General features: G+C 58.4%; 1 protein-coding gene across 1 annotated transcript in view; it reads right to left on the bottom strand.

The window, feature by feature from the left end:
- Nucleotides 1-737: 737 nt before the first annotated feature.
- The window catches only part of LOC125917874 (spectrin beta chain, non-erythrocytic 5-like), a 44,651-nt gene continuing 20,958 nt past the window's right edge, over nt 738-24,430 (bottom strand). The window contains exons 25-67 of the mRNA XM_049623968.1: nt 24,085-24,201; nt 22,819-22,976; nt 22,290-22,425; nt 21,886-22,031; nt 20,994-21,108; nt 20,777-20,887; nt 20,381-20,560; nt 19,492-19,695; nt 19,166-19,315; nt 18,837-18,941; nt 18,272-18,439; nt 17,583-17,732; nt 17,270-17,461; nt 16,949-17,044; nt 15,195-15,310; nt 14,991-15,105; nt 14,082-14,195; nt 13,751-13,872; nt 13,325-13,487; nt 12,918-13,106; nt 12,565-12,642; nt 11,763-11,935; nt 10,654-10,744; nt 10,376-10,522; nt 9,617-9,754; nt 9,280-9,536; nt 8,910-9,096; nt 8,444-8,653; nt 7,763-7,959; nt 7,455-7,659; nt 6,968-7,162; nt 5,711-5,866; nt 5,253-5,470; nt 4,899-5,088; nt 4,502-4,678; nt 4,230-4,334; nt 3,664-3,894; nt 3,418-3,486; nt 2,689-2,927; nt 2,420-2,508; nt 1,549-1,599; nt 1,228-1,321; nt 738-990 (exon numbers count right to left, since the gene is read on the bottom strand). Coding sequence (XP_049479925.1) covers nt 738-990; nt 1,228-1,321; nt 1,549-1,599; nt 2,420-2,508; nt 2,689-2,927; nt 3,418-3,486; nt 3,664-3,894; nt 4,230-4,334; nt 4,502-4,678; nt 4,899-5,088; nt 5,253-5,470; nt 5,711-5,866; nt 6,968-7,162; nt 7,455-7,659; nt 7,763-7,959; nt 8,444-8,653; nt 8,910-9,096; nt 9,280-9,536; nt 9,617-9,754; nt 10,376-10,522; nt 10,654-10,744; nt 11,763-11,935; nt 12,565-12,642; nt 12,918-13,106; nt 13,325-13,487; nt 13,751-13,872; nt 14,082-14,195; nt 14,991-15,105; nt 15,195-15,310; nt 16,949-17,044; nt 17,270-17,461; nt 17,583-17,732; nt 18,272-18,439; nt 18,837-18,941; nt 19,166-19,315; nt 19,492-19,695; nt 20,381-20,560; nt 20,777-20,887; nt 20,994-21,108; nt 21,886-22,031; nt 22,290-22,425; nt 22,819-22,976; nt 24,085-24,201 — 6,597 coding nt within the window. The remainder of the gene's footprint in view (nt 991-1,227; nt 1,322-1,548; nt 1,600-2,419; nt 2,509-2,688; nt 2,928-3,417; nt 3,487-3,663; nt 3,895-4,229; nt 4,335-4,501; nt 4,679-4,898; nt 5,089-5,252; nt 5,471-5,710; nt 5,867-6,967; nt 7,163-7,454; nt 7,660-7,762; nt 7,960-8,443; nt 8,654-8,909; nt 9,097-9,279; nt 9,537-9,616; nt 9,755-10,375; nt 10,523-10,653; nt 10,745-11,762; nt 11,936-12,564; nt 12,643-12,917; nt 13,107-13,324; nt 13,488-13,750; nt 13,873-14,081; nt 14,196-14,990; nt 15,106-15,194; nt 15,311-16,948; nt 17,045-17,269; nt 17,462-17,582; nt 17,733-18,271; nt 18,440-18,836; nt 18,942-19,165; nt 19,316-19,491; nt 19,696-20,380; nt 20,561-20,776; nt 20,888-20,993; nt 21,109-21,885; nt 22,032-22,289; nt 22,426-22,818; nt 22,977-24,084; nt 24,202-24,430) is intronic.

Below are 24,430 nucleotides of genomic sequence, written 5' to 3'. Positions count from 1 at the left end.
TGGTAAAGGCTGCCTCTTAACAAGGAACTGTCTATTCCAGAATCTGGTCCTGAGGGGCCTGGCAGCAGAGTCTCATTCTGTTCCCCTAGAGGCTGTCCTTGTTTGTAGCCTCGAGGTTTGGTGCCATCTCAGGGTTTGCTTCAGGGCCCAGACCTGTTGGGAGAACAAAGAAGCAGAGTGAAATTAGGGCCTAGCCTCCCAAGAATCTTTGTCGAGCATTGGTATGCAAGGGCTCTGGCCTCCCTTGGAACTAATGTTGACGTGGATCCTGGAAGCTGACAGGCAGCTGCAGGAGTGACAGTGGGGTATGGGGCATATGGGAGAGGACTGGGTCTTGTGGCCGAGCTCCCTGTGTCTGCTCTCACCCAGTGATTCTCGGGCCCTGTCCTGAGCATGGGGCTAGAGTCACAGCAGAAGAAATGATTGCCCTGGTAGCCTTAGAAGCCACCATCCAGGATGAAGCCTATTCATTCAGCAACATGTGCTCCGAAGCCTAAAGTGGAGCCCGAGGGCCCTGCGGGACGGGCTTGCAGAACTGCCAGAGACTATACCCGCGGCTGCCCTCCGCTGTGCTGTGAGTGCCCCTCAAGCCCAACAGGGTGGGGTCTGTCTCTGTGCACGGGCATGACCGCCTGGCTTCTGGCCCACTCTAGGACAGTAAGGCTTTCCTTTCGCATTGGAGCAGGGAAGGGCAGGCAGAGAGCAGGGTACGGCTGTCCTGCAACATGGCTTCTGTCTTAGGAAGAGGAGACCAAGGGGTGAGAGAGGTGGGAGCCCCGAAGGACAGAGCCAGGCAGGCTTTCTAGCATGTGCAAAGGGACCCCTGAGGGGCCTGTACCTTGGGCTTGGCCTGGGCAGGAAAGGCGGTGGAAGACTTGGGCAGGTTCCTGGGCAAGGCCAGCAGCCTGCAGCAACTCCATGGGCTGCAGCTGACCGTCGGCACTTACATGCGGCTCCCTCACTGAGGTGGTCAGGGGCCAGCCTTGGAAGCTGTGGGGAAGAGGAGCCTCAGGGCCTGGACTCTGTTGCCATTACTGAGTGAGCAGAGGTTTACACCAAATGAGGCTGGTGCTAGGGTTTTCTATTGCTGAGGGTCTCAAATATGGGCGTTACCCCTCACCCTAGCAGTGCAGGTCTGAGTCTCTGGCTCTTGGGCTTGAGAGGGCAGCATCTGTGCCAGTGATGGGGCTCAGGATTCACATCTGCCCATATACCCAGCTGTCCTACCTGAGCGAGGCGGCTGTCTTGGGCGCCCTCTCAGCAGTGTGCTCAACAGTGAAGCCCAGAGGTCTGGCTCGGTGCTCCAGGCTCAGACAGTGGGCTGCAGAGCACAGAGAGAACAATGGTGAGCCTGGCCCAGATGCTAGGCCCTCTGCAGACAGCACACTTTCCTGCATGTTTGCATCTCTGTTGAAATCCTAACCCCCAGGTGATGGTATTGGGAGGTGAGTAGGTCATGAGGGTGGAGGCCTGACCAAAGAGTAACCTTGCCCCTTCAACCAAGTGAGGACACACCAAGAACTAGGACACCCACAAGACGACTCTTACCAGACATGCAGTCGGCTGGTGCCTTGCTCTTGGACTTCCCAGCTTCCAGAACTGTGAGAAATAAACGGTTCTTGTCTGTAACCTGCTCAGTCTGGTATTTTTGTGAAAAGCAGCCCACACAGACTAAGCTACAACTGCTGCAGGAGGCTCTGTACACACCAGGAGGGGTGGTGCAAGGCCCCCCAGTGCACCCCATCTCCTAGAAGGCTGAGCGCAGGTGGGCTAAGAAAGGCTCAGCCTGGAGGAGATCCAAGATCCCTTTGGGATTCTGGAAGGACAGGCTCAGAGAGATCCTAGGGGGCCAGAGACTGAGGAATGGAGCCAAGAACCCAGAGAGACTGGGAGGAACAGGAAGGGACTCCCACCTGGGCAGTGACATGACTGGAATACACTGTCCAGGTGGAGCCTGTCAAACCACATGGACCAAGAGATTCCCGGTGCAGGGGTGCTTTCCAGGCATCCCTTGTGATAGAAGTGGGTTTGGCCGTTGTCCGTAGATACCCCAAGGGCAGAACATTCAGAGCTATTTGAGGACTCAAAGGTTCGAGAAGGTCCCAGGGTCGCACAACAAGCCTAGGAACACTTGGGTGTCAGAGAGGCACACTCCACAAAGGGGGTGGGATAGGACCAGGAGGCAGCCAACAGGTCAAACATGGCCCTACTTCTACTACAAATTAGCTGTGTGATCTTGGGCAAGTTGTTTACCCTTTCTGGGCCTTAAATTCCTAGTATCTTTTCTCAAGGTCCCACTTACCTCTCAGGCTGTAGAGAGGATGGTACCTCTATAGCCTGAGAGGATGTAGGAAACCACAGCCTGGGGTCCAGGGAATCTGTGCCCCAAGTCCCACCCCAGGCTTGCCCTGGTGCCTACCTGCCGTGCCACTCAGGGCTCGATGCCAGCTCCAGGCATGCTGTTCTGATGGTGCTGCATACGGGATCTCCACCCCACTGCTCAGCCTGCTGGGCAGAGAGCCATGGGTCAAAACTCTGCCTCCCATGGGGGGGGGACCCCCTACCTCGAGCCTCTTGGCTGCTCTTGTGAGGCTGTGCCTGCTGGGTCAGGATGTCTTGGGGCCATTGTCTGTCTCTCCTTGTGGCCCTCACCTTATGGAGAAAGCATATTTCCTGCCACTCCAGTACCTCAGCCTCTCACACTGGGCTCCTGTGAGATCAAGGGTGTCCACGGGGGCCATGTTCTGAGAAGAGAGGCGAGAGGGGTCACAATGGCCATGTCCACTCTTCTCCATGGGCCTCTCTGTCTTCTGCCTCGCCTGTATTCCACTGCCCAGTACTTCTGCTGCAGTCTTCTTATCCCAGAAGAGGCTCAGGGAACTGCCCCCCAGGGTCCCACAGCAGCAATCCCAGGGGCTTGAGCTGGGCTGTGGAGAGAAGGGGGTGGGTGAGGTGACATCAGCCGAGCATGGAGGGGAGGCTGCAGCCTGGCCTTATCAAAGCCTGTGTATCTCCAGAGGCTCCCAAGCAAAGTCCTGGACTGGTCCAAGGTGTCCATAGGGAAGAGGGAGCCAGGGAATGACATGTAGGGAAACCAGGAAGAGGAGGAAGAGGGACTCGCTCCCCACCTGGGCGGGCGGGGGGGGGCAGAAGCTATGAGGTGTCTTAAGAATGAAACTATCTTGGGGCATCTGGCTGGCTCAGTGGGTACAGCATGTGACTCTTGATCTTGGGGTTGTGAGTTCAAGCCCCACATTGGGTGTACAAATTGCTCAATAAAATATACAAAGGAAAAAGAATGAAACGGTCTTAAGACTCAGGGGTGTGGGGCCAGGGTGCCAGGCCTTGATGGCCCCTTGAAGCCCAAGTGGTTCTGTGGAGGAGAGCTGCCTGGAGAAGGAATCTCCTGGTACTGACCTGCCTCTCTGCAGGCCATTGCTGCTTGAGCTCCAAAAATCCTTCCATGGTGGGGGCACCCTTTGCATCCTGAAAGTGCAAGAAGGGGCCCAGGAAACATCCAGCAACGGAGGACAGGACCCCTCTGGAAGGTGGGCTAGGAATCTACCCCTTTTTGACCACTTCATTCCTGGGGAATCTCGGTTCCTCTGCCCAGTGTCCCCAGCACCCAGGGCCTCAGCGCTGGCTGTGGGGTGTGGGCCTTACCCCTACAGCCCCAGCCCCACTGGGCTCCTGCTGCCTGGCTGCACGTTCCAGGAAGAGAGTGGTGGCCAAGGGTGTGTGTGACCCAATGGGGACACCTGGCTGCAGGTCCCTTGTCTCAGCCAACTGTACTGGCCCCCAGCTTCCAAGAGGCCTATGCTGGAGGGAGGTAAACTGGTGGCCAGCACTCCCGGGTTTCAGCCCTGTCCCCTGCTGCAGCAGCTTCTGTTCCACCTTGGAAAGGGGAGTAAGGTGAGCCAGATCAGCCTCTGCCGCCCCGGATCCCTCCCACCTGGAGAGTCCCTATCTCCTCATTAGGCTTCTCTTCCTGCGTCAGCTCAGGAGACTTCCCTGTCATCCTGGTCCATGGTGGGGCTCTAACCTACCAGGACACGGAGGTGACAGGACCCTGCAGCTGGCTAGGCAAAGAACAGGTTTTCCTGGGGGGTCAGATATGTGGGCTCCGTTCATTGGGGAGGTCCCGACTCTCAGGCTGAGACCAGGATGCTCCCACCCCCAGCCCTCAGGTCCCTAGATCCCAGTGTACTCTCACCCCAGCCTCCACTCACCCCTGTCTCCCTCTGCAGTTGGGCAAACTTCTCTTGCTGGGCTGCCAGTGACTTTTCTAAGTCATGGTGTCCATGGAGCAGCAGCTCCACATCAGCCACCGAGTGCTGGGGAGAAGTAGGTCAGGGTGAGGCCCGGCTCCAAGGGGCACCAAGAGCCGCACCCTCCCCGTCCACAGCCTGGCGTGGCTGTTCAGGGAGCAGAGGAGGACTAGGACCTGCCCTTGGCCACAGCTGCCATCGCGTAGCCGGTCAATGGTGGGGCCTTGGCTCACCCCGCAGTTGGGGTCCAGCAGCAGGCCCTCCCGGGAGGCCAGCCAGGCCTCGGCCTGGTCCAGCTCCTGCCGCAGCTTCTGCAGGCCCCAGCTCTCCTTGCAGCGCTCCTGGCGTAGGGCGCAGGCCTCCGCCAGTGCTTGCAGCTGCCCTTCCAGCTCCTGCAGACACCCTGTCACCTGGTGGGAAGCGGCGCTGTGGGCCAGACGCTGGAGCAGAAGCCCTGAGGCACGGCGGGGCTGGTGCCCAGCACACAGGTCCAGGAAAGGCCCAGACCCTCCCCATCTCTGCCTCCTTTGCCTGCCTTCTCTTCCTGAGGGTTTCCATTCCTGCTAGGGGTTCCTTGGGTGGTTGGACTCCCTCCCCAGCTCAACCTCTGGCCCACCTTTGTGCTCATACCTCGGGGGACATGAAGTGCCCACTGTCCACCAGCTGCTGTCCTTCCTGCCGTACGTCCTGGGCCCTAAGGCAATATTCCTTGATTTCTTGCCCCAGCTCTTCCTGCTGCACCAAGAGCTGCTCGGCCCCCACCAGGTCCCCAGCCAGCTCCTGTGATGAAGCCAGAACCTGCTTCTCCTGACCCCATGCTCTGGGGGTAGGGAGACAAAGCTGCTGTCAGGGCTGGGAGGGAAGCCTCAGGAAGCAGGGCAGGAGCTGGGCACGGGACAGGGGAGTCCAGCTCCCTGAAGAGCTGGGGTGACCCCCACCCCGCAGGGCAGAGCTAAGCCAACAGCAGGGCAGGGTGCAGCTTACAGCAGTTCCCTACAGCGGCCGAGGAAGGCATGGCCCCGGGCGGCCTGCTCCAGCTGCTGACCCTGCTCCTGGGCCTTCACGTCCAGGGTGGCCCAGGCATCTTCCATCTTGGCCAACTGCTCAGACAGGCCCACCCGAGCCACAGGGTGTAGCTGGCCCAGTCTGCAGGCCTCCATCCGCATCCGGGCGACCTCCTTCTCCATAGCTGCCAGCTCCCTCTGCCACCAGAACGCATGATCAGGCCTCACCCTGGCAGCCTGATACATGCTCTTCATTTGGTCCTCTCGGAGGAGTCCTGATCTGCTTCCTGGACTCTCCCAGGCCAACTCCATTCTGTTCCACCACATGGGCAAGCACCTCCCGGCTGGGAGTGCCTTCCCTTCTCCCCTCTGAGGGCTCCTTACCCACCGCTTGCAGGGAGGGGCTCTGAGGGGCAGACAACGGGCACGGGCCCTCACCTCCAGGCACCTGTGCTGTTGCTGTAAGGTCTGCACCGATGACAGATTGTGGCCACAGATGTCTCTCGCCATCAGGGTGACCTTCTCCTGCATCCAGCCCTGGAGCTGGGCCACTTCCTGCTCAAAGCCAAGAACTTCACAGGCTGTAGCCAGGCTCTGGGAGAGGAAAGAGGGCCTGCTGTGAGTTGAGCTCATTCCTAGGACCTTTTCTTGCTGGAGACATGGCCTTGTGGGCCACATCCTTTTAAATAAGAAGGATCAGGGTGCTGGGGTCGTTCAGTTGGTTCAGTGTCCAACTCTTGGTTTCGGCTCAGGTCATGATCTCATGGTTCAAGGGTTTGAGCCCATGTTGGGCTCCGTGCTGACATTGCAGAGCCTGCTTGGGACACCATCTCTCCCTTGCTCTCTGCTCCTTTCCTGCTCACACTGGCTCTGTCTCTCTCAAAATAAGTAAGTAAGTAAATAAATAAATAAATAACAAGGACCGTGGGCTTGGTGATTCACTCATGACCACCAGGTACAGAAAACGTCCTCAATGTGGCAGGTGCTCAATGAATGTATGATATTACTGATGATGTGGCAGGGCCTCAGGGGGCATTCTGTGACAAGAGGGTCTTCGGTGTACAAATCACCAGAAAGGCAGAAATGGAGCCTCTGAAGCAGGGGGCGGGGAACGGGTCCATCCACGGGGGAGGAGGGAGGAGTTTGGTTTTCAGGGAGTGGCTGGCTAGGAGGAGAGGGTCAGCTCAGGAGGCTGCCGAGGCTGTCGGGGGCTCGGGGGGGCAGGCTGCTTTCACAGAAGCAGCTGTGGCTGACCCTGGTTGTGGAAACAACAGTGAAGCCATCACACGGGGCACGTAGGTTAGGAGAGCGAGGGAGCGTGCCGAAGGAGCCAGCTAAGTGCCAGTGGTTAAGGAGAGATCAACGTGGGATGTATCTTAAAGCCTGAAGCCTGTGTTTAGGGAGGCTTTGAGGGGATCTGAAGCCGGCCACACCCGCGTTCTGTTTCTCCCTGGAGGTGTGAACTGCACCAGCAGGAAACCAAACTGGTGGAGAGGGCTGGGGTGCCGTGGAGGTGCAAGATTTTGAGACTTCCCGTCTGCTTAGTGTTGGGAGTTAGAGGCAACTACCTCCCTCTACACACACACACACACACACACACACACACACACACACACACACACACCCCTGGGCGGGCCTGCTTGTCCCTGGCTCAGGCAAAAGGGACAGGAATATCTGTGCACTCGGTGCACTCACCTGTGTGCGGGCTTTCATTGCCCTGTCCAGCCTCTCCCAAGTCGCCTCGATGCGACTCCTCTGGGCTTGAATCTGGGGCTTGTGCCTGCGTGCTGTCCGCTCCAGGGAGCCTGCCAGCTCCCTCAGGGCCTGCACCTTGGCCTGGCCCAGGCTCTGAACTTCCTTTCTGAAAGCATCAAACTTCTCTTCCTGCACCTGTGAGAATACAGTGCCAGGGAGGGTCACTCTGGAGGTGGTGTCCAGGAGCACTTGAACCTCATGAAGGGCTTGGCGGTACCTGCCAGGTCCCTCATCAGTACCGACTGAGGCAGTGGCTCAAGTCCCTGGGCTCTGGCTCTAGTTCTATAGGGATCCTCCCAGAGCCCGGAGACTCCCTACTTCCCCTCAGCTTACCCTTTCGCCTTCCTCTCACCCAAGTGCACACTTTCTTTGCCCTTGCTCAGCAGGCTCAATCCACTCTTCCCAGGTTTGCTCATGCGTGACTCGCCTTGGCAGCCTCCAGGTCCTGCCCATGGTCCTGGGACTCAGCAGTGGCCACCTTGCTGACCAGCCAGGCGTCGAGGAGCAGGGCCTCCCGTTCCAGCTGGTGGAGCTGTAGCTGCTCCTGCAGACCCTGCCGCCTGCCTTCTGCCCTCTGCAGCAGCCCCGAATGGGCCTCCCTCGCCGCCCGCATCCGGGCCAGCACCCTGGGGCTGTGGCAACAAGGACAACCCAGCTGGAGCCCTTCTTCCCTCACGTCCCTCTGTAGGGAGCACCCTCCCTGCACCGCCCTAGGTGGGCCCGGCTCCCACCCACCTTTCTGGGTTCTGTCTGCTCTCAAGGAGAGCTGCTGTCTGCTGTAGCCTCTCAATTCGCACGCTGAACCCCTCTAGGTCCCTCGTGGTGGCCTCCAGCTGCCGCAGAAAGGTGCGCGTGGCCTCGGCACTCTGGCCCACATCCTCGATGTCCAGGACATGGCCCTGCTCTTCCAGCCAGGATTCTGCCTCCTGGAGCTGGTGTGGCACAGAGGAGGTGTTCCCTGGGTGCTGGCCTCCAGGGCTCCCAGCTTGAAGCTCATAGTCTCGACATTCAGAGCAGGGGTTCTCACCCTGGCTGCACCCTGGAATTACCTGAGAGCTTTTACACTCTCTGTGCCTGGCTCTCAACCCTAAAGATTTCTGGTTTGATCTGGAATGGAACCTGAGTATCAACCGGCATTTCTTACAGATTCCAGGTCACTCTGATACAGAGCAATGGCTGAGAGTCATTGGTTTAGAAGAAATGGCACATGCACTAAAACCAAACCCAGGGAGGGGCCTGTGTTCCGGATAACATGCAGCATCGACAGCTTGGGGGCAGGGGACCACTTAGTGCAGGTAAGTGAAGATGCACAGAGAGCCTGGACCCCCACGTGGGGGTTACCTTCCAGGCCTGTGTACACTCCGGGTGTCCTCATGCCCAGGCCCTGCCCTTTTGCATCTCACATCAGCCCCTCACCTCCGTCAGGAACTGCTGGGCCTCCTGAGCCTGCTGTAGCAGCAGCCGCCTCTGCATCACCTGTGCCCGCAGGGAGCCCATGGCATTCTCCAGCTGCTGTACCCGGACAGCCACATCACAGGCCGAGTGCCCAGCCCGCAGTAGCTTGTGTCCTGCGTCCACCACGGCCTGAGTCAGGGCCTCGTGGCTGCTGATCTCACTCTCCAGGTTCTGTGGAGGCGGAGGAAAACATGACCACGATGCTACTGGACGCTCCTCAGGGGGCCCCAGAGTTGTGCTAGAAGCCTCACAGTCTCCCACAGACTCGCCCCCAAATTGTTCCCTGACCATATGGCCAACAAAGAACCTAGGGTACCCCCAAAGCCCCACCAGAGGCACAGAGCTCCAAGCACCACTGGCTGGCTGAGTCATGTGCTCAATCTGAGGGCAGCCCCTCCCTGCTCTGGGGGGGGGATGGTTCCCACACCTGGTGCTTCTCTTGCAGGTGCCGCACGGCGCTCAGGCTCTGCCCGCAGTCCTGGGTGGCGGCCAGAGGCAGCCTCTCCTGCACCCATGCCATCTCTTCGTCAGCATCCCTGAAGAACTGCGAGAGGCGGCTCCGAGCCTCCAGGGCCTCTCTGCGCTCCCGCAGGGGCTCCTGAAGGCTCTCAAACCTGCAGCAGTGGAGGCGGGGCCAGGGCAGGTAGGGGCCACGGTCATCAGTGTCAGCATCAGACTGTGGCCCAGAGCTCACCCACTCCGTGCCCCTCAGTGTGGGGTTGGGGGGAAGCCCGGAGGAGAGCAGCTGGAGGGCAGGGAGGAAGGGGGGGGAGGAGGATGCATGTGCCCGGACCTACCTCCGCAGCAGCTTCTGGGCCTGGTCTTCCAGATCTGGGGCGAGGCAGTGGCCTTCCCGCGTCAAGACCTGAGCCTGGCCCAGCAGCAGCTGCACCTGCCCGGCCTGCCTGTCTACTGCCGCCTCCAGCCCGCCCTGAGTCCCCAAGAGCTCATCCAACCCGGGCTGGTCCCAGCCTAGGATGGGGGCTCTCAGCGTGACCTCCACAGGCTCCAGCCAGCTCTCTAGTCCTTCCACACTCCGCCGGAGACGCAGGGCCTGGGGCAGAGTGCGAGGTGGGCACAAGAGGGAGAGGCCTAGCGCCCCCCCCCACGCACACCATGGTTCACAGGGCCCACCTCGCAAGCTTCCTGAAGCATGGCTGCCTTCCTCCGGCTGTTGGCCTGCAGCCTGTCCCAGAGCTCTCCCAGCTCCTGGAGCCGTTCCCGGATGGTCTCTGAGGCTGGGTGGCCCTCCTGCAGCAGTCTCTGCCCCTCCTATAGCAACACAGGTCACACCTCATGGACCCAGCACTGCCGGTGCCCCGGGACTTGTGCTGGCTTCCACCACCAGCCTCAGGGCTACGGTCTGTGTGCTAGCTGTGCGATCTTGGGCAAGTTCTGTAACCTCTCTGAGCTCATGTTCCTTATCCATATGATGGGGATGACACCGGTTGTTCTGTTTAAATATTTTGTTTAAAATATTAAAAATTCTTAACAGGACGCTTAACACGACAGGGAGCCAGCCTGGGGTCAGGACCTGCTCTCTCTAGGTGGGAGACGGTAAATGGAAAAGGTGCTACACTTTGACTCGTTTACCCACAGGACTGCTAGCTGTGCCTTTCTCTATCCCCTGATATCTTTCCCAGAGAGCTTTAAAAACTATCCCATCAAAACGTCATCTTTAAAAATCTTGAAAAGGCACTATTTTTGGAGAGGGTGCCCCAGGAAAGCTTCTGCTTCTCGCTACATTTTGGTGCTTAGCGTGGTGGTTGTATACAGAATGCACTCAGTGAAGGTCGGCCATCCATTACTATGGTTCAGAGCCACTGCCGGGGCTCTGTGGGGTTGCCCAGTGCTCTGGCCTGCAAGACCGTCCCATGACCCCCAGGGCCTCACCACCTGCAGCCTTTGTTGGTGGTGGACACTTGCGTCTAGCTCGGCCTGGAGACTCTTCTGCTTCCACAGCTGTGTCTGCAGCAGAGCTGGGTTCCTCCAGCCCTCGTCCAGGGCCACCGAGTCCTTCTCCCTCAGCCACGTGGCCACCTGGACACATAAGAGGACCAGGCTCGGCTGCCTCAGGCTCTCCCCTTGGCCCAACCCTCTGGGCTTGCCCTCTCCCCGGGGCAGCTCCTTCCCCCCCACAACCACAACCCACACCCCAACCCCAGGCCAACCTCCAAGGAGTCCTGCAGGAATGTCTGCAGCTGCCCGAGCTCCTCCAGCTGGCGGCGACGGCTCGCGGCTCGCTCTATGAGTGCCTCTTTCCTGCCAGGAGGAGGGTCTCGTGGGTCCTCAGGTCCCCTCATTGGGGCTGGGGTGTGTGCGTGCCTTTCCAGCCTGTGACAGCCCTTCTTATGTATCAATACACCCTGAGGCAGGGGTCTCCTTTGAAATGGAGAGCCATTCTACTTCCGTCTTCACTAGTGTCTGTTAGGGGCTGAACCGTGTCTCCCACATTCTTATGTTCAAGTCCCAATTCCCGGTACCTCACAAACTGACTGCATTTGAAGACAGGGTTTTAAAGAATTAAGTTAAAATGAGATCATTGGCTTTGGGCCAATCTTTCTTGATCCAAAAGTCTGAGAAGCTGGATGAGGTAGAGGAACCAGATGGGCTTTTATGAGGAAAAAAAGGCAGAGCCTGTGTCTCAAACTGTGCCAGCTTCGATTTTTTTTTTTTTTTTTTTTTTGAGAGAGAGAAAGAGAGAGACACACAGAGACAGAGTGTGAGTTGGGGAGGGACAGAGAGGATGACACCGAATCCGAAGCAGGCTCCAGGCTCTGAGCTGTCAGCACACAGTCTGACATGGGGCTCAAACTCACCAACTGTGAGATCATGAACGGAGCCGAAGTCAGACGCTTAACCGACTGAGCCACCAGACGCGCTGCCCGCCGCCCAGCTTCATTTAAATGAACACCAGAAATCTGCCAACCTGCCTGAGTGGCAGGTGCCGTGCTCAGGTATCAGGGGTACCTTCTCAGTCCTCACCACAACCCTCAGAGGCAGATACTGTTACCCCCTCCTTGTAGACCCGGGACTCAGTGAGGAATCTGCCCCAGCCCCACCATGAGTGGGCAACACACAGGAGCTTGGGACTACCCGGCCCTGCAGGGCCAACGCCTAACCACTGTGCTCTGGTCCTGCCATTTCATGTGGCAATTCTCTGGTTTCCCAGTTCACCCTTCTTTGTAAAACTCCCTTTTATCTCCCCTGGGTGACCACATGCTGTGCTGGGCAGGAGTGCTGGGGGCTTATCCCACCCACAGCCCGGAGCCAGAGGTACCTCAGGAGCAGGGCTTGGCACTGGCCCAGGGCCCTCTGCGCCTCTGGGTGCCCACCCCGCTGCAGGCTGTGGGCTGCCGCCTCCAGGGCGCTGATCTTTTCAGCCTGTGCCTCCAGACCCCGCTCAAGCACCTTGTGCTTCCACAGGAGGGTCTCCACATTGGCCGAAGGGTCCTGGAGGGAACAGGGAAGTGGATTCTGTCCACAGGGCTGTGCCTCCCATCCCAAGCTCTCTGCTTTCCCACCTACACCAAACACTCCCCCGCACGGTGAGCACTCTGCCCCAACACACCCCTCCAACTCCCCAAGGCCGGATGTGGCTTTAGGACAGGGATTCTCAGCCAGGGAAGGTACTAGGGATGAGGGCCGCTGTCACAATTTGCCAGGCAGGTGGAGCTTTTTCATGTAACAGGAATGCTCCCTCCTCTGCACTGCCGGTAAGATTGGGTCAGTGCAGGACAAGCTAGCCCCCAGGTTTTCCGAGGTCTCCCCTGAGTCAGGTTCGCCTGCCACAGGGATAGGGACAGAGGTTGGAAAAGCAAACCTCGGTACAAGGAAGTGAGGAGGGCAGAGGTGAGAAGTGGGGGAAGGAGGCAAGAATGGGTCTAAGGCCAGAGGCTCACCCTCTAAGCTCCCATGACATCCCCGTGGGGCCTAGCCCCAGGCACACAAGAACTGCAAACATGCATGGGGAACAGACTTTTCAGTGACCCCCTCCTTGGCCTGAGGAGCTTAGACAGCACTGGTTGACGTGACCCCTAACACTGCTTTTGTAAAGCCCCCTCACTCCTGCCAGCACCTACCCCCAGACCCTCACTAGCTGGGCAGTCCTCCCGGCTGCAGAGCCAACTTTCCACCTGTTCCATAGAACTCAGAACCAGCTGTCAAAAAAGGAAAAGGCAAAAGGAAGTGAGCAGAGGGTCCAATCACTGCAGGTGGACCTGTTTGTGCCCAGAGGAGACAGACCAGGGACCAGGAACCTGGTTCAACAGAATGAGTCCACGGCAGGCAAGAGCTGCCTGTGCAAGCTGAGTGGTGGCTGCTAGGTGGTGGGAAAAGGCCCCGGTATGGCAGCCTTTTTGGGTTTGGCTTTGACCAGGGGCAATGGGGGGTAGCACCCAGCCCAGGGGTGGGGGCAAGGATGGAGGCTGCCTACCCGGAGCTCCAAGGCCTGCTGCAGCTGGTGCTGGTGCCCCTGCCAGGCCGTCTCCAGGGTGTTCAGCTCCTGGTCTAAACCAGCCAGGGCCTGGAGGATGTCGGGGGTGGATGGGTGCCCATCTGCAAGCAGTCGCTGCCCAGTGCTTCGGGCCAGGCTGATGCTGTCTCTCTGGGAGTCCAGCTCGGCCTGTAACAAGACTAGGTTCAGATCCAGGAGGCTGAGGCTCCATGAGTGGGAGGGAGGAGGCCCTGTGGGGAGGGGAGAGGCGGGAAGACAGCAGACTGGGTGGGATGGAAGAGGAGAAAGGCAGAGGCAGGTGAGGGAGAAAGAACCCAAGGGAAAGTTGGGATGAGTATATGGGAAAGGGCGGGGAGGAGGCGAGGTCCCAGGATCCTGACCCTCACCTTGAGCTCCCAGTGCCCCGCTATCATGCGCCGGGCCTCTGCAGGGCTGCGGGGGGTGCTTTGGGCATCCATCTCAGCCCGCAGCCTCCGGGCCCAGACCAGCAAGTGCCATAGCACGGCTTGCAGTTTCTGGGCTTGGTGCAAGGCATCCAGTGACTCCTTCCTGCCCACAGGGTTCATCTGCTAGTCCTGGGGCCTTGGAGCCCCTCTCCCCCCCACACCCACATGTGCTTTCCATCCCTGAATCCCCTTAGCCAGAGAAGGGCCCACAGGCTGGGAACGAATAGAGTGACAATACCAGCGGTTATACGAAATGGATGGAGGAAGGCGCTCAGGGGAAACCAGGGTCGGGGAGAGTAGAGACTGAGATGTTGCAGGGGCTGAGTCTGTGAGGGCAGTGAGACAAAGAGGCCTGGGGGTTTGTACCGCTTCTGGGCCCCACTCCGGAGCTGCCACCAACTGTCCATCATCTCCCTCTGCTTGTGGCTGAGGCTATGGGCTGCCCCAGGGCTTCTCTGGCAGAGGCGGCCCACCTCACAATCTAGGGACTATGGGGGAAGTCAGACTCAGGGGCTGGGGCAGGGAGGCAGGTTGCACTCAGGGGAGCCCCGGCTGCAGGAGGGCCCCAGCCAACAGGGGGTGTACCCACTCTGCTGGCTTTCAGGTACCGAAGCCCTCCTGCCCTGTATATGCCCACCCACGGTCCCACAGAGGAGGCACCCCGGGCCTGGGCCCACCTCCATACCCAGATGCACACCTCCACCTGGGCCTGGATGAGGCCCATTTCCTGCTCCAACTCCTTGTGTTTCCGTATCAGCCTCTGCACGCTCTCCGGATCTTTCCCACAGTCCAGGGCCTGGACCAGGGCGGCCTGGGAAGGAAAGCAGCATTATTGGCTTCGCCTTTGCCCCAGCTCCTCCCTCATTGCAGTGGGTCACCGGGGCCGTGGGGTTTCTGTGTGAAAATCAAGTACCCAGCCTGATTCCCTTCCCAGTGCCCTCAACTGACCAGAGGCCCCTTCCATCTGTGAAGGAGGAAGGTTCCCAGGAGAGACTAGGGGATGGAGTTTCTTCTGATCTAGTAATCTCTGTTTGTGGGGGGAGCCTCCTGTGACTCATATTCCTCTGGGGAGAGCTAGGCATGGACAGACAGCATGGACAGACAGGACAGGCCTGGCTGGCTAGGGCAGGAACTGCAGGAATAAGGACAGCAAGGCAAGAGCCCTTTGCATGCCCAGAACAGGGCACCGTCTGCGCCACACGGGACTTCCTCGGAGGCACACAACCTCACTTTCACCTCTGGCAGCATCTAGCCCACGTTTCTCCGTGGTTGCTGACGGGCTCCGGGGCAAACCTCCTGCATGCTTTGCACTTACTCAGGGACAACAGAGGGAAGGGTGCGTTGGGGGTGGTGGCGCTCTGGCCTCTTGACTCACAGCGTTTCTGGAAGCCAGGTGGGCCAGCCTCCGAGCCCGCAATGGGGGCTTCTGGGGCCCAAAGTTGACATCCTGAGAGCCCCTGGCACAGCCCCGCCCCCACCGTGACGGACCCCTAGCAGTATCTCCCTCCAGTAGCCCAAGCTGAAGAGAGAGAGACCAAAGGCGAGACCCATGTAGATTCTCGGTGAGCGTGCCCCCAGGCGGCTGCTGTGGTCTTTCACTACTTACCTTTTCCCCAATCCGCTCAGTGAGGTCATCCAGCTTTCCCGACAATGTGTGTGTCTCCAGAGCCCCTTCAAGCTGCCGTTGGTACCGGAGTAGGTTGTCATGGAAACTCTTCCACCTGGCAAGGAGGGTGTAAGGCTGAGTCAGGTGGCCCTCCAGCTCCTGCCTCCCTCTCCTAGCCCCACCGCCTCCCGCTCCAGGACTGGCCTGTTGTTCAGCTGGTGTCGCCGCTGGCAGACGGTCTTGACTTGCTCAGGGCACAGGTTCTGGAGCTTCCAGGACAAGTCATTGATGCTCCTGATGTGGGTGTCATCCACTGTGTCCTGCGGGGTGAAGTCACTGGCAGCACCCATCCCGAGCCCTGCCTTGGCAATGCAGTCAGCACGTGGAGGAGCTGCCTGGGCCCGAGAGAGGGCAAGGAGCAACATGTCTGGGGAGCGGAGACAGCTGCACCCCATGCCAGGTGCAGTGAGCAAGATGCACTTGGGGCCTGCAGCCCCGGTGTCATCTCTAAGGCTAGAAAATATGTTCCTGGGTCAGAACTGGGCAGGGCGGGTAGGCAGGCACACGGTGACTAACAGAAGCTTTAAAGTTAAAACACAGCTTCTCAGGATGAGAAAAGCGAAGCAAGGGGTGGAATGAAATGGCGAGCATGGGCCTCCTGGTGTTGGATTGTCTCCACCCCTAGGAGTCACCAGGCTGAGACTGCCACTGCTCCGACACTGCGAGGGGCTTACAGGTCCAGGGGGAGAGGTCCCTGGCAGGGAGAGGGTTGCAGGTGTCCTGCCCCTAGGAAAAGCAGCTTGTAGAGCTTAAATTTCCAAAGCACTTCCCTAGGAAGTGTCTCATGCGAGCTGGGCAGGGAAGGGGGTTCCTCTCCTACAGATGCCAGAGCAGAGCTTAGAGGCTAACATGGCTCATCTGTGGCAGAGCCAGGATTTGAGCCCAGCTCCTTGAGTCTCTCTGGCGCTCTTTCTACCCCAGCGTCTGTCAAGGTGGCTGTGAATTCCACCACCAGAGAAGGGCAGCATGGGTTGGGGCACTGCAGCCTGTCAAATGTCATACACACTTACATCAAGAGGGAGGAGGTTAGCATGTTTGGTCTCTAACACCTGAGTAGGACTACATTTGCCTAAGTTCTTTCATCCATTCCACATAAGAGAAATAGATTTTGGGGGATGCGTGGGGGGGTGCGGTGAGAAGGTGAGGGGCTGAATGAGGGGTCCCAGCAGCTGCAGTTGAAGGATTACCCACTACACGTGTATTTTTTTTTTTTTAATTTTGAAGTAATTACAGATGCACAGGAAATTGCAAAAGTAGAATGGAGAAGTCCCACGTACTCTTCCCCCATCTACCCCCAAGGGGAACATCTTTTATAACTGTGGCATAACATGAAAACCAGGAAATGGACATTATAACTTTTTTTTTTTTTTTTTAAGTTTGAGAGAGACAGAGACAGTGTGAGTGGGAGAGGGGCAGAGAGAAAGGGATAGAGAGAGAATCCCAAGCAGGCTCCGTGCTGCCAACCTGGGGCTCGAACCCACAAAACTGCGAGATCATGACCTGAGCAGAAACGAAGAGTTGGATGCTTAACTGACTGAGCCACCCAGGTGTCCCTAGACTTTACAACTATTAACCAGACTACAGGATTTATTCAGTTTGTCAGTTTCCACATGCATGCATCTGTGTGTGGAGGGGGGAGGGAGGAACAGTTCTCTGCAGTTTTATAACGTGTAGATTCCGGTAACCACCACCACACATACATGCTCCCTTTAGGAGGCAGGTGTTATCCCCATTTTAAAGATGAAGAAACTAAGTCTTGGTGAGATAGGGGGCCTGGCTAAGCACATGCAGATAGTAAGCACCGAGCTGGGTAAGACCCACGCGGGGTCACTACTCTGAGCCTTTAAGTGGCCTTTGGGGATGAGTTGGCTGACCTCTGCCCTGCAGGGCCCCCATACCTGGGCCCAGACTCCTCGGAGCTTGTGGAGTTGCCTACGGAGCTGCAGACAGTGCTCAAGGTCCCGGCCCAGGTCGCCCATGTCCACCATCGCCTCCTGCCGAGGCCGAGGGGTGAGGGTCTGTGGGAGGCGCTCTGAGTCCCAGCCCCACGTGTGCCCAGCCCCTGGGGCAGTATTGGGGCAGGTGGAGATTTGGGGAACTTCCTGATGGGGCTCCCGCCTGTCGGCAAGCCAGGGAGCTGCAGGCCTGGGGCTCCTCACCCCCATCTCTCAGCTCCTCAGCCCCACCTCCAGCTCTGTTCCTGCCTAGCTGCATCTCACCATCTCCTGGATCCAGGCATCTGCAAGGTCTGCTTTCTGCAGAAACTCCAGGAAGTTCCGTTTGTTCTCCAGGTTCTGGCCCCGAAGAGCCACTGCCTGCCTTAGCTTCTGCCAGTGTTCCTGCAGGACCTGCAGCCTCTGGGAGACTTCTCCTACCTGAGGGTGGCTCTGTGCCACGAGAGCCTCGCCATCCTGGAAGACAGGACACCCGGAGAGCTTGCCTGTCGCCCCTCCCCATGCTTAAGACCTTTCCCTTTGGCGACCAAGAGTCCACACTTTGGGGTAGGACTGGGGCCAAGGGCCTGGCTGTTACCTTGGTAACAGAGATTATCACCTCCTCGTGGGCCTGGACTTCAGCCTCAAAGGCCTGGTGTTTCCGAAGATGTCTCAAGTTATCTTTCAGGTCCCCGGGACAGATTGGCTCTTTCAGCTGCTGGACTCGCTCCTGGATCCAGACCTGAGCCTGGTGGGGGTGGGGACATGTCCCATAATGCTGATACTGTTTCAGTCCATAGAGAAGTCCCACATATCTACTCTCAGCTGTGCCCAGGTAGTTGACTGCTGGCCCCAAGAGCTGAGCTAGGCAGTGCCTGGGAAATGAGATCCAGTGCTTCTAGCCCAGGAAGACGCGTACCAGGCCTGGCTGGTCCCCCGCCCCAGGGAAGGGGCGGGCAGGGCCCTTGGGTGGGAACTCATTTTGGAGGCGAGGCTGGCTTGTTCCTAGGCCCTAGATACTCGGTTCCCTGCCCCTTACCCCTTTCTTCTCTTTGCCCTAGCCCTCACGAGCTCAGGAAGCAGTGGGGTCTCTGCTCATAGTGTCTCTTAATCAAATGTCCTGGGTCCCAGCAAGGCCTCTGGGAAAGCCATTTGACCTTCCAAACTTCAGTGTCCTTATCAAAGGGGTGCGGTGAGGCCTGAATGAACCTATGAATGTGAATGTCATCTGTACACCGTAAAATGTGGCCCGAGCAAAAGGCACTGGGTTGGAGGTGGCCCTCTGACCTGGGTCACGGCCGTGGTGAAGCCAGTCAGCAGCAGAGAGGTGTGCAAGGCACGTTCCCGGCTCTCCGCCAGGTCCTTCACTCGAGCCCGATGCTCTAGCACTGTGCGGAGCCCATCCTGCACCTTGGGACCCCCAAGGGTCTTCGCCTGCTCACACAGAGCTGCCTCCTGCAGGGCAGGGTCGGAGACACAGTGCACTGCTTTCTCACACTGGGAGGCTGAAGCAGGGGCTGGCTCACAGGGAAGCCTTCCCCTCAGCCCGACATGGCCCAGGGCTGGCTGGTCCTCCCAGAAAGCCAGAACCAAGTCCCACAGCTACACAGTGACCAAGTCATGTAGAGCCAGGTATCCCTGCTGTGTGGCCCTCATCCAACTCTGCTCAGTCAGTTCCAACCAGGCACCCCTACTCCTACAGGCTGCCCCCATACATCAACATTACCTGTGGGTATGCACCAATCACTCCGTGTCCCCCATTTACAACTCTCCAAAGTTCCTGGATTCTGCCTCCTTTCCCTCCAGTCACCCCCAATTTCTGACCATGCCAAGTTCTCTTTGAATCTATTACCTGCTCATCTTGGACAGTCAGAACTTTCTGGAAGGTCTTGTGTTTGCGCACCAACTGCTCTGCCTCTTCCACTGAGCTCCCCAGGGCACTTGTTTTCAGGGAGACCTGGATCAGCCCATGGGAAAGTCAAAGAGGCCCTCAGGGACTGTCCACACAGCTGGGGCTCCCCACCCCCATTTGCAGCCATCTGTGCTAAGGCAGCACACAGCCTCTGGGCCTCCTATCAGGGAAAAAGCCAGGGTCCCGGGAAGCAAGGAAGCCAGTGGAAGCGAGACGAAGCAGGAAGGAGGGAGCATGGGGATAGGTGCTACAGGGTGAGGGGGACCTGCCTCTTGGGCTGTGAGGATCTGATCTAGGAGGGTACACTTCCTGAGGAAGATCTGCTCCTGGTACATGGCTTGTAGTTTCTTTTCCTTCTGTTCCCAGGCCTGGAACATCTGTTCCCGCTCATCCTGCAGGCCTTGCAGCATTTCCTGGACCTGGGGATGTGCATGAGGGGAGCCTGCGTTGGGGAGAGCCGCATGGACAAGATCGAAGCAGGTCCTGAGGGAAGGCTCTGAAGGGAGGCCAGTGTGGCACAGTGGGGCAGGGTGTGAGGTGATCAGGCTCAGACTAGGTCAGGGCAAGCTGGGGGGCATCAGAAAAAGGGGCCCACCTCCTCGATGGGTGTCCCTGCAGCCAGAAGCACCTGCTGGCCCAGCTCGGAGGCCCTCTGGTGCAATTCCTCCCGGGCTTCCAGCTCTGCCCGAAGCTGTTGGTGGGTGACGAGTTTTAGAAGGCCACTGCTGGGCTCCCTGGAGCTCTCCTCTCCCTGCAGCTCCTGCCACACTCTGGCTGCCCAGGAGGTGTATTCCTGCACCTGGGTCCCCAAGAGATGGAGGGGGAGAGTGGGGTGAGATCTGGGCTGGGTGGCAGAGAACCGGGCTCTGAGGCCCAACTACAGTCTGCCCAGATGCACTCATACATCAGAGTATCAGAGCCTCAGGTGAGGCTCATGGGGCCTTTTGTCACCAGGTTCCTCTGCTGTCGTCCAACCTAATCCTTCCAGGTCCATTAAACATCTACATTTGCCAGACTCATCACCCTTTGCTTTTGGTGCCCCTCCTGCTTAGAAACTCCTCCTCCCTCCCATCTCTCCCAAGCTCACCTGCTCTTCAAGGGCCAAGGCCTCGTTTGTCTCACGAAGCCTTTCCTGGCACCATGACCTCTTGCCACTCACCTTGTCCTCTGGATTTCTAATTTAATACTTATAAACTGCCTTCTGTTGATGTGTGTACACATCACACAGAGCTAGAGGGGCCTTGGATTTTTGTCCAAACATCTCATTGCGTGGATGAAGAGGGGTCAGTGACACAAAGTACAGAAGTTTTGCAAACTTCAGGTACTCACAAATAGGTATGTTGATGCTCTTCTAACTCATGTCCATACTGGGTTTCCCTCTAGAGCTGGAGGACCTCGTTTATGATGCACATGCACCATGATACATGCGCGCGCGCGCGCGCACACACACACACACAAACCGCCCAAGAGTAAGGAGCCCTCACTGATCTGTGGAAACGGGCCAGGAGGCACGCCTGCTCCAGCTGAGTCCTGCGCTGCTCCGTGTGTAGCTTCAGGGCCTCCCAGGCCTTCACCAGAGCCTGCTGCCTCTGCTGCACCGCATGGGCCTGGGGTCCCCGACCCAGCTTCTGTACCCTGCTCGCAGTCTCCAGCAGTTCCTGCAGCTGGGGTCAGGGTGGAGCATACGGAGGGAAGGGTCATGTCCTCCTAGAGGCTGAAGGGCCAGCCTGGCCCGCAGACTCCTCCTTGGGCCATGCCTGGACATGCACGGTAGGCCCAAGTGGAGGCCCCGTGGGAGTGGAGAAAACCCAGGGGAAGAGACGGGCAGGCCTGAGTGGCCTGTAGGGGCCTGAGTGGGAGAGGCCGTCAGGCTGGCTCACCTGCCGCCCAGTGCCCAGGAGCTCATGCTCCAGCTCCTCGTGTCTCCTCAGCTGGGCCTCCAGCCCACGCAGGTCTGAGGCCACATCACTGGGGAGGCTTGTGGTCTTCTCCTGAGGAGAGGAGATGGCCAAGGTCATCAGGAACAGAGGGTGGGGCACCGAGGCTGGGGTGGATCCACTTCTAGAAAGAATTCCCTTCCTCCCTTCAGGCTCATACCTGGACCTGCCTGAGGGCTTCCGACAGATCTCTGTGAACTCTGAGGGTGACCTCGGCATCTTGGAGCCGGTGGCCCTGGGCCTGGGTCAGCTCCCGCAGCTCTGACCAGGAAGCCCTGTCCCCAGGCATGTGGAATAGCAGTAGGAGGTCACCCATTGGCCCGGCATCTCATTCCACCATTAGCTAGTCTGGTCAGCCCTCCTCTTCTCTGGGCTGCACCCAGGACTGGCCCAAAGCTCCCCTTTATAACACCCTTCCCTGCCACTGGGCCTGCCTGCAAACCTGCCTCCCGGAGCCTTTCTAGCTTTACCACGAATTCAGCCCTTCACCGCTGCCATGCTTACCACTTGATTTCTATGCTTTGTGGTACTTCTTCCACCTTGTATATTCCAGTCTCAGTATGTCATTCAAATTATAAATATTTGAGGGCAGAGGCTGCATCTTCTCTCCTTTTTTCATTTTCTCAGCCCACTCTCAATGAGCTGTTAAGGCTTCCGCCATGGCCAGTGTCCATGTTGGGGGTCATGGACAAATCATGGCGTTGCCTCAAAGCCACAGGCTGTGGGGGGCGGGGCACACCAGCCAGGTGGCAGGTAGGCAGACTGCACAGCTCCTACCCCGAGTCCTGGGAGCCAGTGGTTTGGAAAAGTGTCCCTGGGGGTCTGGGCAGGACTCCCTGACCTGCACACCCAGCCTTGCCTCCCTCCACAGGCCGTGGTCACCCGGGGTTCGCTCGGCCTCCCTGGGACCGGCCCCCTCTCCAGATTCCTTGGGGGCAGGCAGAGCCAACATGGCCCCAGAGCATCTTACCCGCTCTTTGCACTCCAGAAACTGCCCGCACCGCTCGCTCCCCCCAAACCCGCAACCCTGGCCTAGCCCACTGGCCACTCACTGCAGGTCCTGCTGCCTCTGGTGGGCGTCGGGGGCAGCGTGGTGCCTGAGCTCCAGCAGGCTCTCTACCAGCTGCTGGCAGGTTGCCACCCGCTGGCCACCCAACTCTACTTGGCGCTGAAGCTTTGCAAACTTGGTGCGGAGGTGCTGAGGACAAGAAAGGAGTGGGTGACAGAGTGGCCCCCTGCTGGGGAGGCAGCAAGCAGCCCAGGAAGCAGGTGGCTCATGACCGTCGGGCAATGAGGGGTTGGACAGCCACCGTGCCCGCACACTCTCCTCAGAAGGCCTGTCCTCAGCCAGGGCTCATGACCCCCCTGGCCCCCTTCTCCACAGCCCCGCCAGGCTGTCCCATTGCCCTCACTCTCCCGCCACAGGCTATCCACCGAGCCCTGGCCTTCCTCTCACCAGGACGTGCTCATGGTCTTCTCCGAGGCTCTCCCCTTCCCTGGCCACCTGCTTCTGGCTAGCCAGCCAGCTCCACAGCTCCTCGGCCTCTCCCATGAACTCATGCAGCTTCAGAGTCCCCTCCAGCTCCTGGCCCCTGTGGGGACAGCCCGTAGTTCCCACAAGTCAGTTGCATAATTCCCCCGGGGCAGCTGGCTGGGCTGAAGGAGGGAATCTGAAAGAGTTTATTCGTGGTCTCTGCCCAAGCCTGTGGCTCTGGATTCAGGAAGAATCCAGCCTAAGAAGGATAGTGCAGGGCAGTGGAAGGTGCACATGTGGGGAAGAAAAGAGCGTAGGGAGCTAGGGGCTGAGTTCCACTGGGCCTCACTGAGGACTTGATGGAAGGAGGTGAGTAACACACAACAAGGACTCATCTGAGGCGTCTCCGTGGGCCTGGGGCCATGGGTTCCTTCCAACTCAGAGTCACAGTACAGGAACAGTCCACTGTGGCTAGACTCCCCGTACCCAGAGTGGGTACGGTGCCCCTTACCGTGTGATTGCCAACGCCTGCAGCGCCTGGAGCTGCTCCCGAAGCCTCTCCCGCACCACTTCCAGCTGCTCAGGGGCCCCGGGACCAGTGAGGGTGTGGGCCTGCTGGTCAAGCTTCTCCATGGAGCTCCAATAAAGAACCAGCTCCTGCTGTAGGGCCTGCCGGTACACGTGGACCCGTGCCAGGCTCAGGGTAGCTCTGGGTGGCTCACTCATCTATACATCCATCTACCTACCCATCTGTTCCCCCACTGATCCTCACACCCAGCCATCTACCCATCTACCCACCCGATGATCTACCCATCCATTCATCCCCAACCCATCTGTCCAGCCATGCGTCCACCATCTACCTACCCGATACTGATGGAGCTCTTACTGTTCCATCAAAGTGAAGACATGATGGTGCCCTCAGAGGGCTCACTATTTAGCAAGGAAGGGTAAATGCTGGGTAATTGGAGGGAAAGGGTAAAATGCTGGCTAAAAGGAAGGGAGGGCACAGGCACAGGAGGCTCTGTACTAGACCCCAACAATACAGTCTACACAGATGGAAAGAGGTAAGTGAGCTGCCCAGGATGACTTGGGACACCAAAGCTCCACGAGGTCACAGCTCCGGGCACACCCCGTAGGAATGGCTAAGAGTCCTCAGTCACAGGACACGGAAACACTGACCATGAGGGCTATACAGAAAACAATGCCCAGATAAGAGGACATTTCAGTACCATCCCGAGCCAGCATTGCTGCAGGGTCTAATGCTGTGTGATCCTGAGAGTCCGATTCCAGGAAGGAGGAGGGTGGTCCAGGCCTCTCTCCCTTTAACTAGAGAATGCTTGTGGAGGAAGATAGGTTTCTGGAGGGCATTTAGTTAACTCAAAGAATGACATTCAAAGTGTGGGAGGGAGAATTCTGCGGAAAACACGGAGAGGGTTAGAACAGGTGACCCCAAGCGAGGACAAAGTACTGGGGCGAGAGGAAGAAGAGAAGGCAGAGAAATCCTGAGGCTACAGGGGTATAAACTGGTCAAGGGACTACAAAAGGGGGGCAGGCGTTCTTCAAAGTGTTGCCTCTGAAGAAAGGGAGCACTGGGGAGGAACAAGGGTCTTGCATGATTTGGGGTTGGGCAGGAAAGGAACTGGCCGTGTTGTCAGGAAGCAAGAGCAGGGCTCTGTGCCGCTTAGTAGATGTGCCTTTTGGGAATGTGACAACCCTCTCCTCGTGGCTCATCGACACCCTAGTGCAGACTGTGCGGTGGATGCCTGGAACATGGTACCTGGTGCTTCCCAATGAGCCTGGCAGTGGCTGCCTTGTCTCCACCATAGTCCTGACTGCTCACCAGTGGCCATTTCTCCTTCACCCAGTCCTCCAGTTCTGATGCAGCCAGAAAATACTGCCAAGAATTAAACCACTTCACCTCGACGATCTCACATAGGACCCTCCACCACCCCTTGTGGACATGATGCCAGGCTCTCCAGCAGCCAGCACAAAGAGGGTTCTGTGCCTACGTGGGGACCACCCAACCTCCTGGGCCAAGGTTCTCACCATTGACCCAGTGCCCCAAGAGTCCCAGTCCTGCACACCTCACTCACAGAGTTTGCCTCCCTTCTGCCACTTCCCCT

The sequence above is a fragment of the Panthera uncia genome, unplaced genomic scaffold (assembly GCF_023721935.1).
Source record: "Panthera uncia isolate 11264 unplaced genomic scaffold, Puncia_PCG_1.0 HiC_scaffold_269, whole genome shotgun sequence".
NCBI lineage: Eukaryota > Metazoa > Chordata > Mammalia > Carnivora > Felidae > Panthera > Panthera uncia.
The sequence above is the reverse complement of the archived record's forward strand: the minus strand, read 5'-3'. Positions and strand labels throughout refer to the sequence as shown.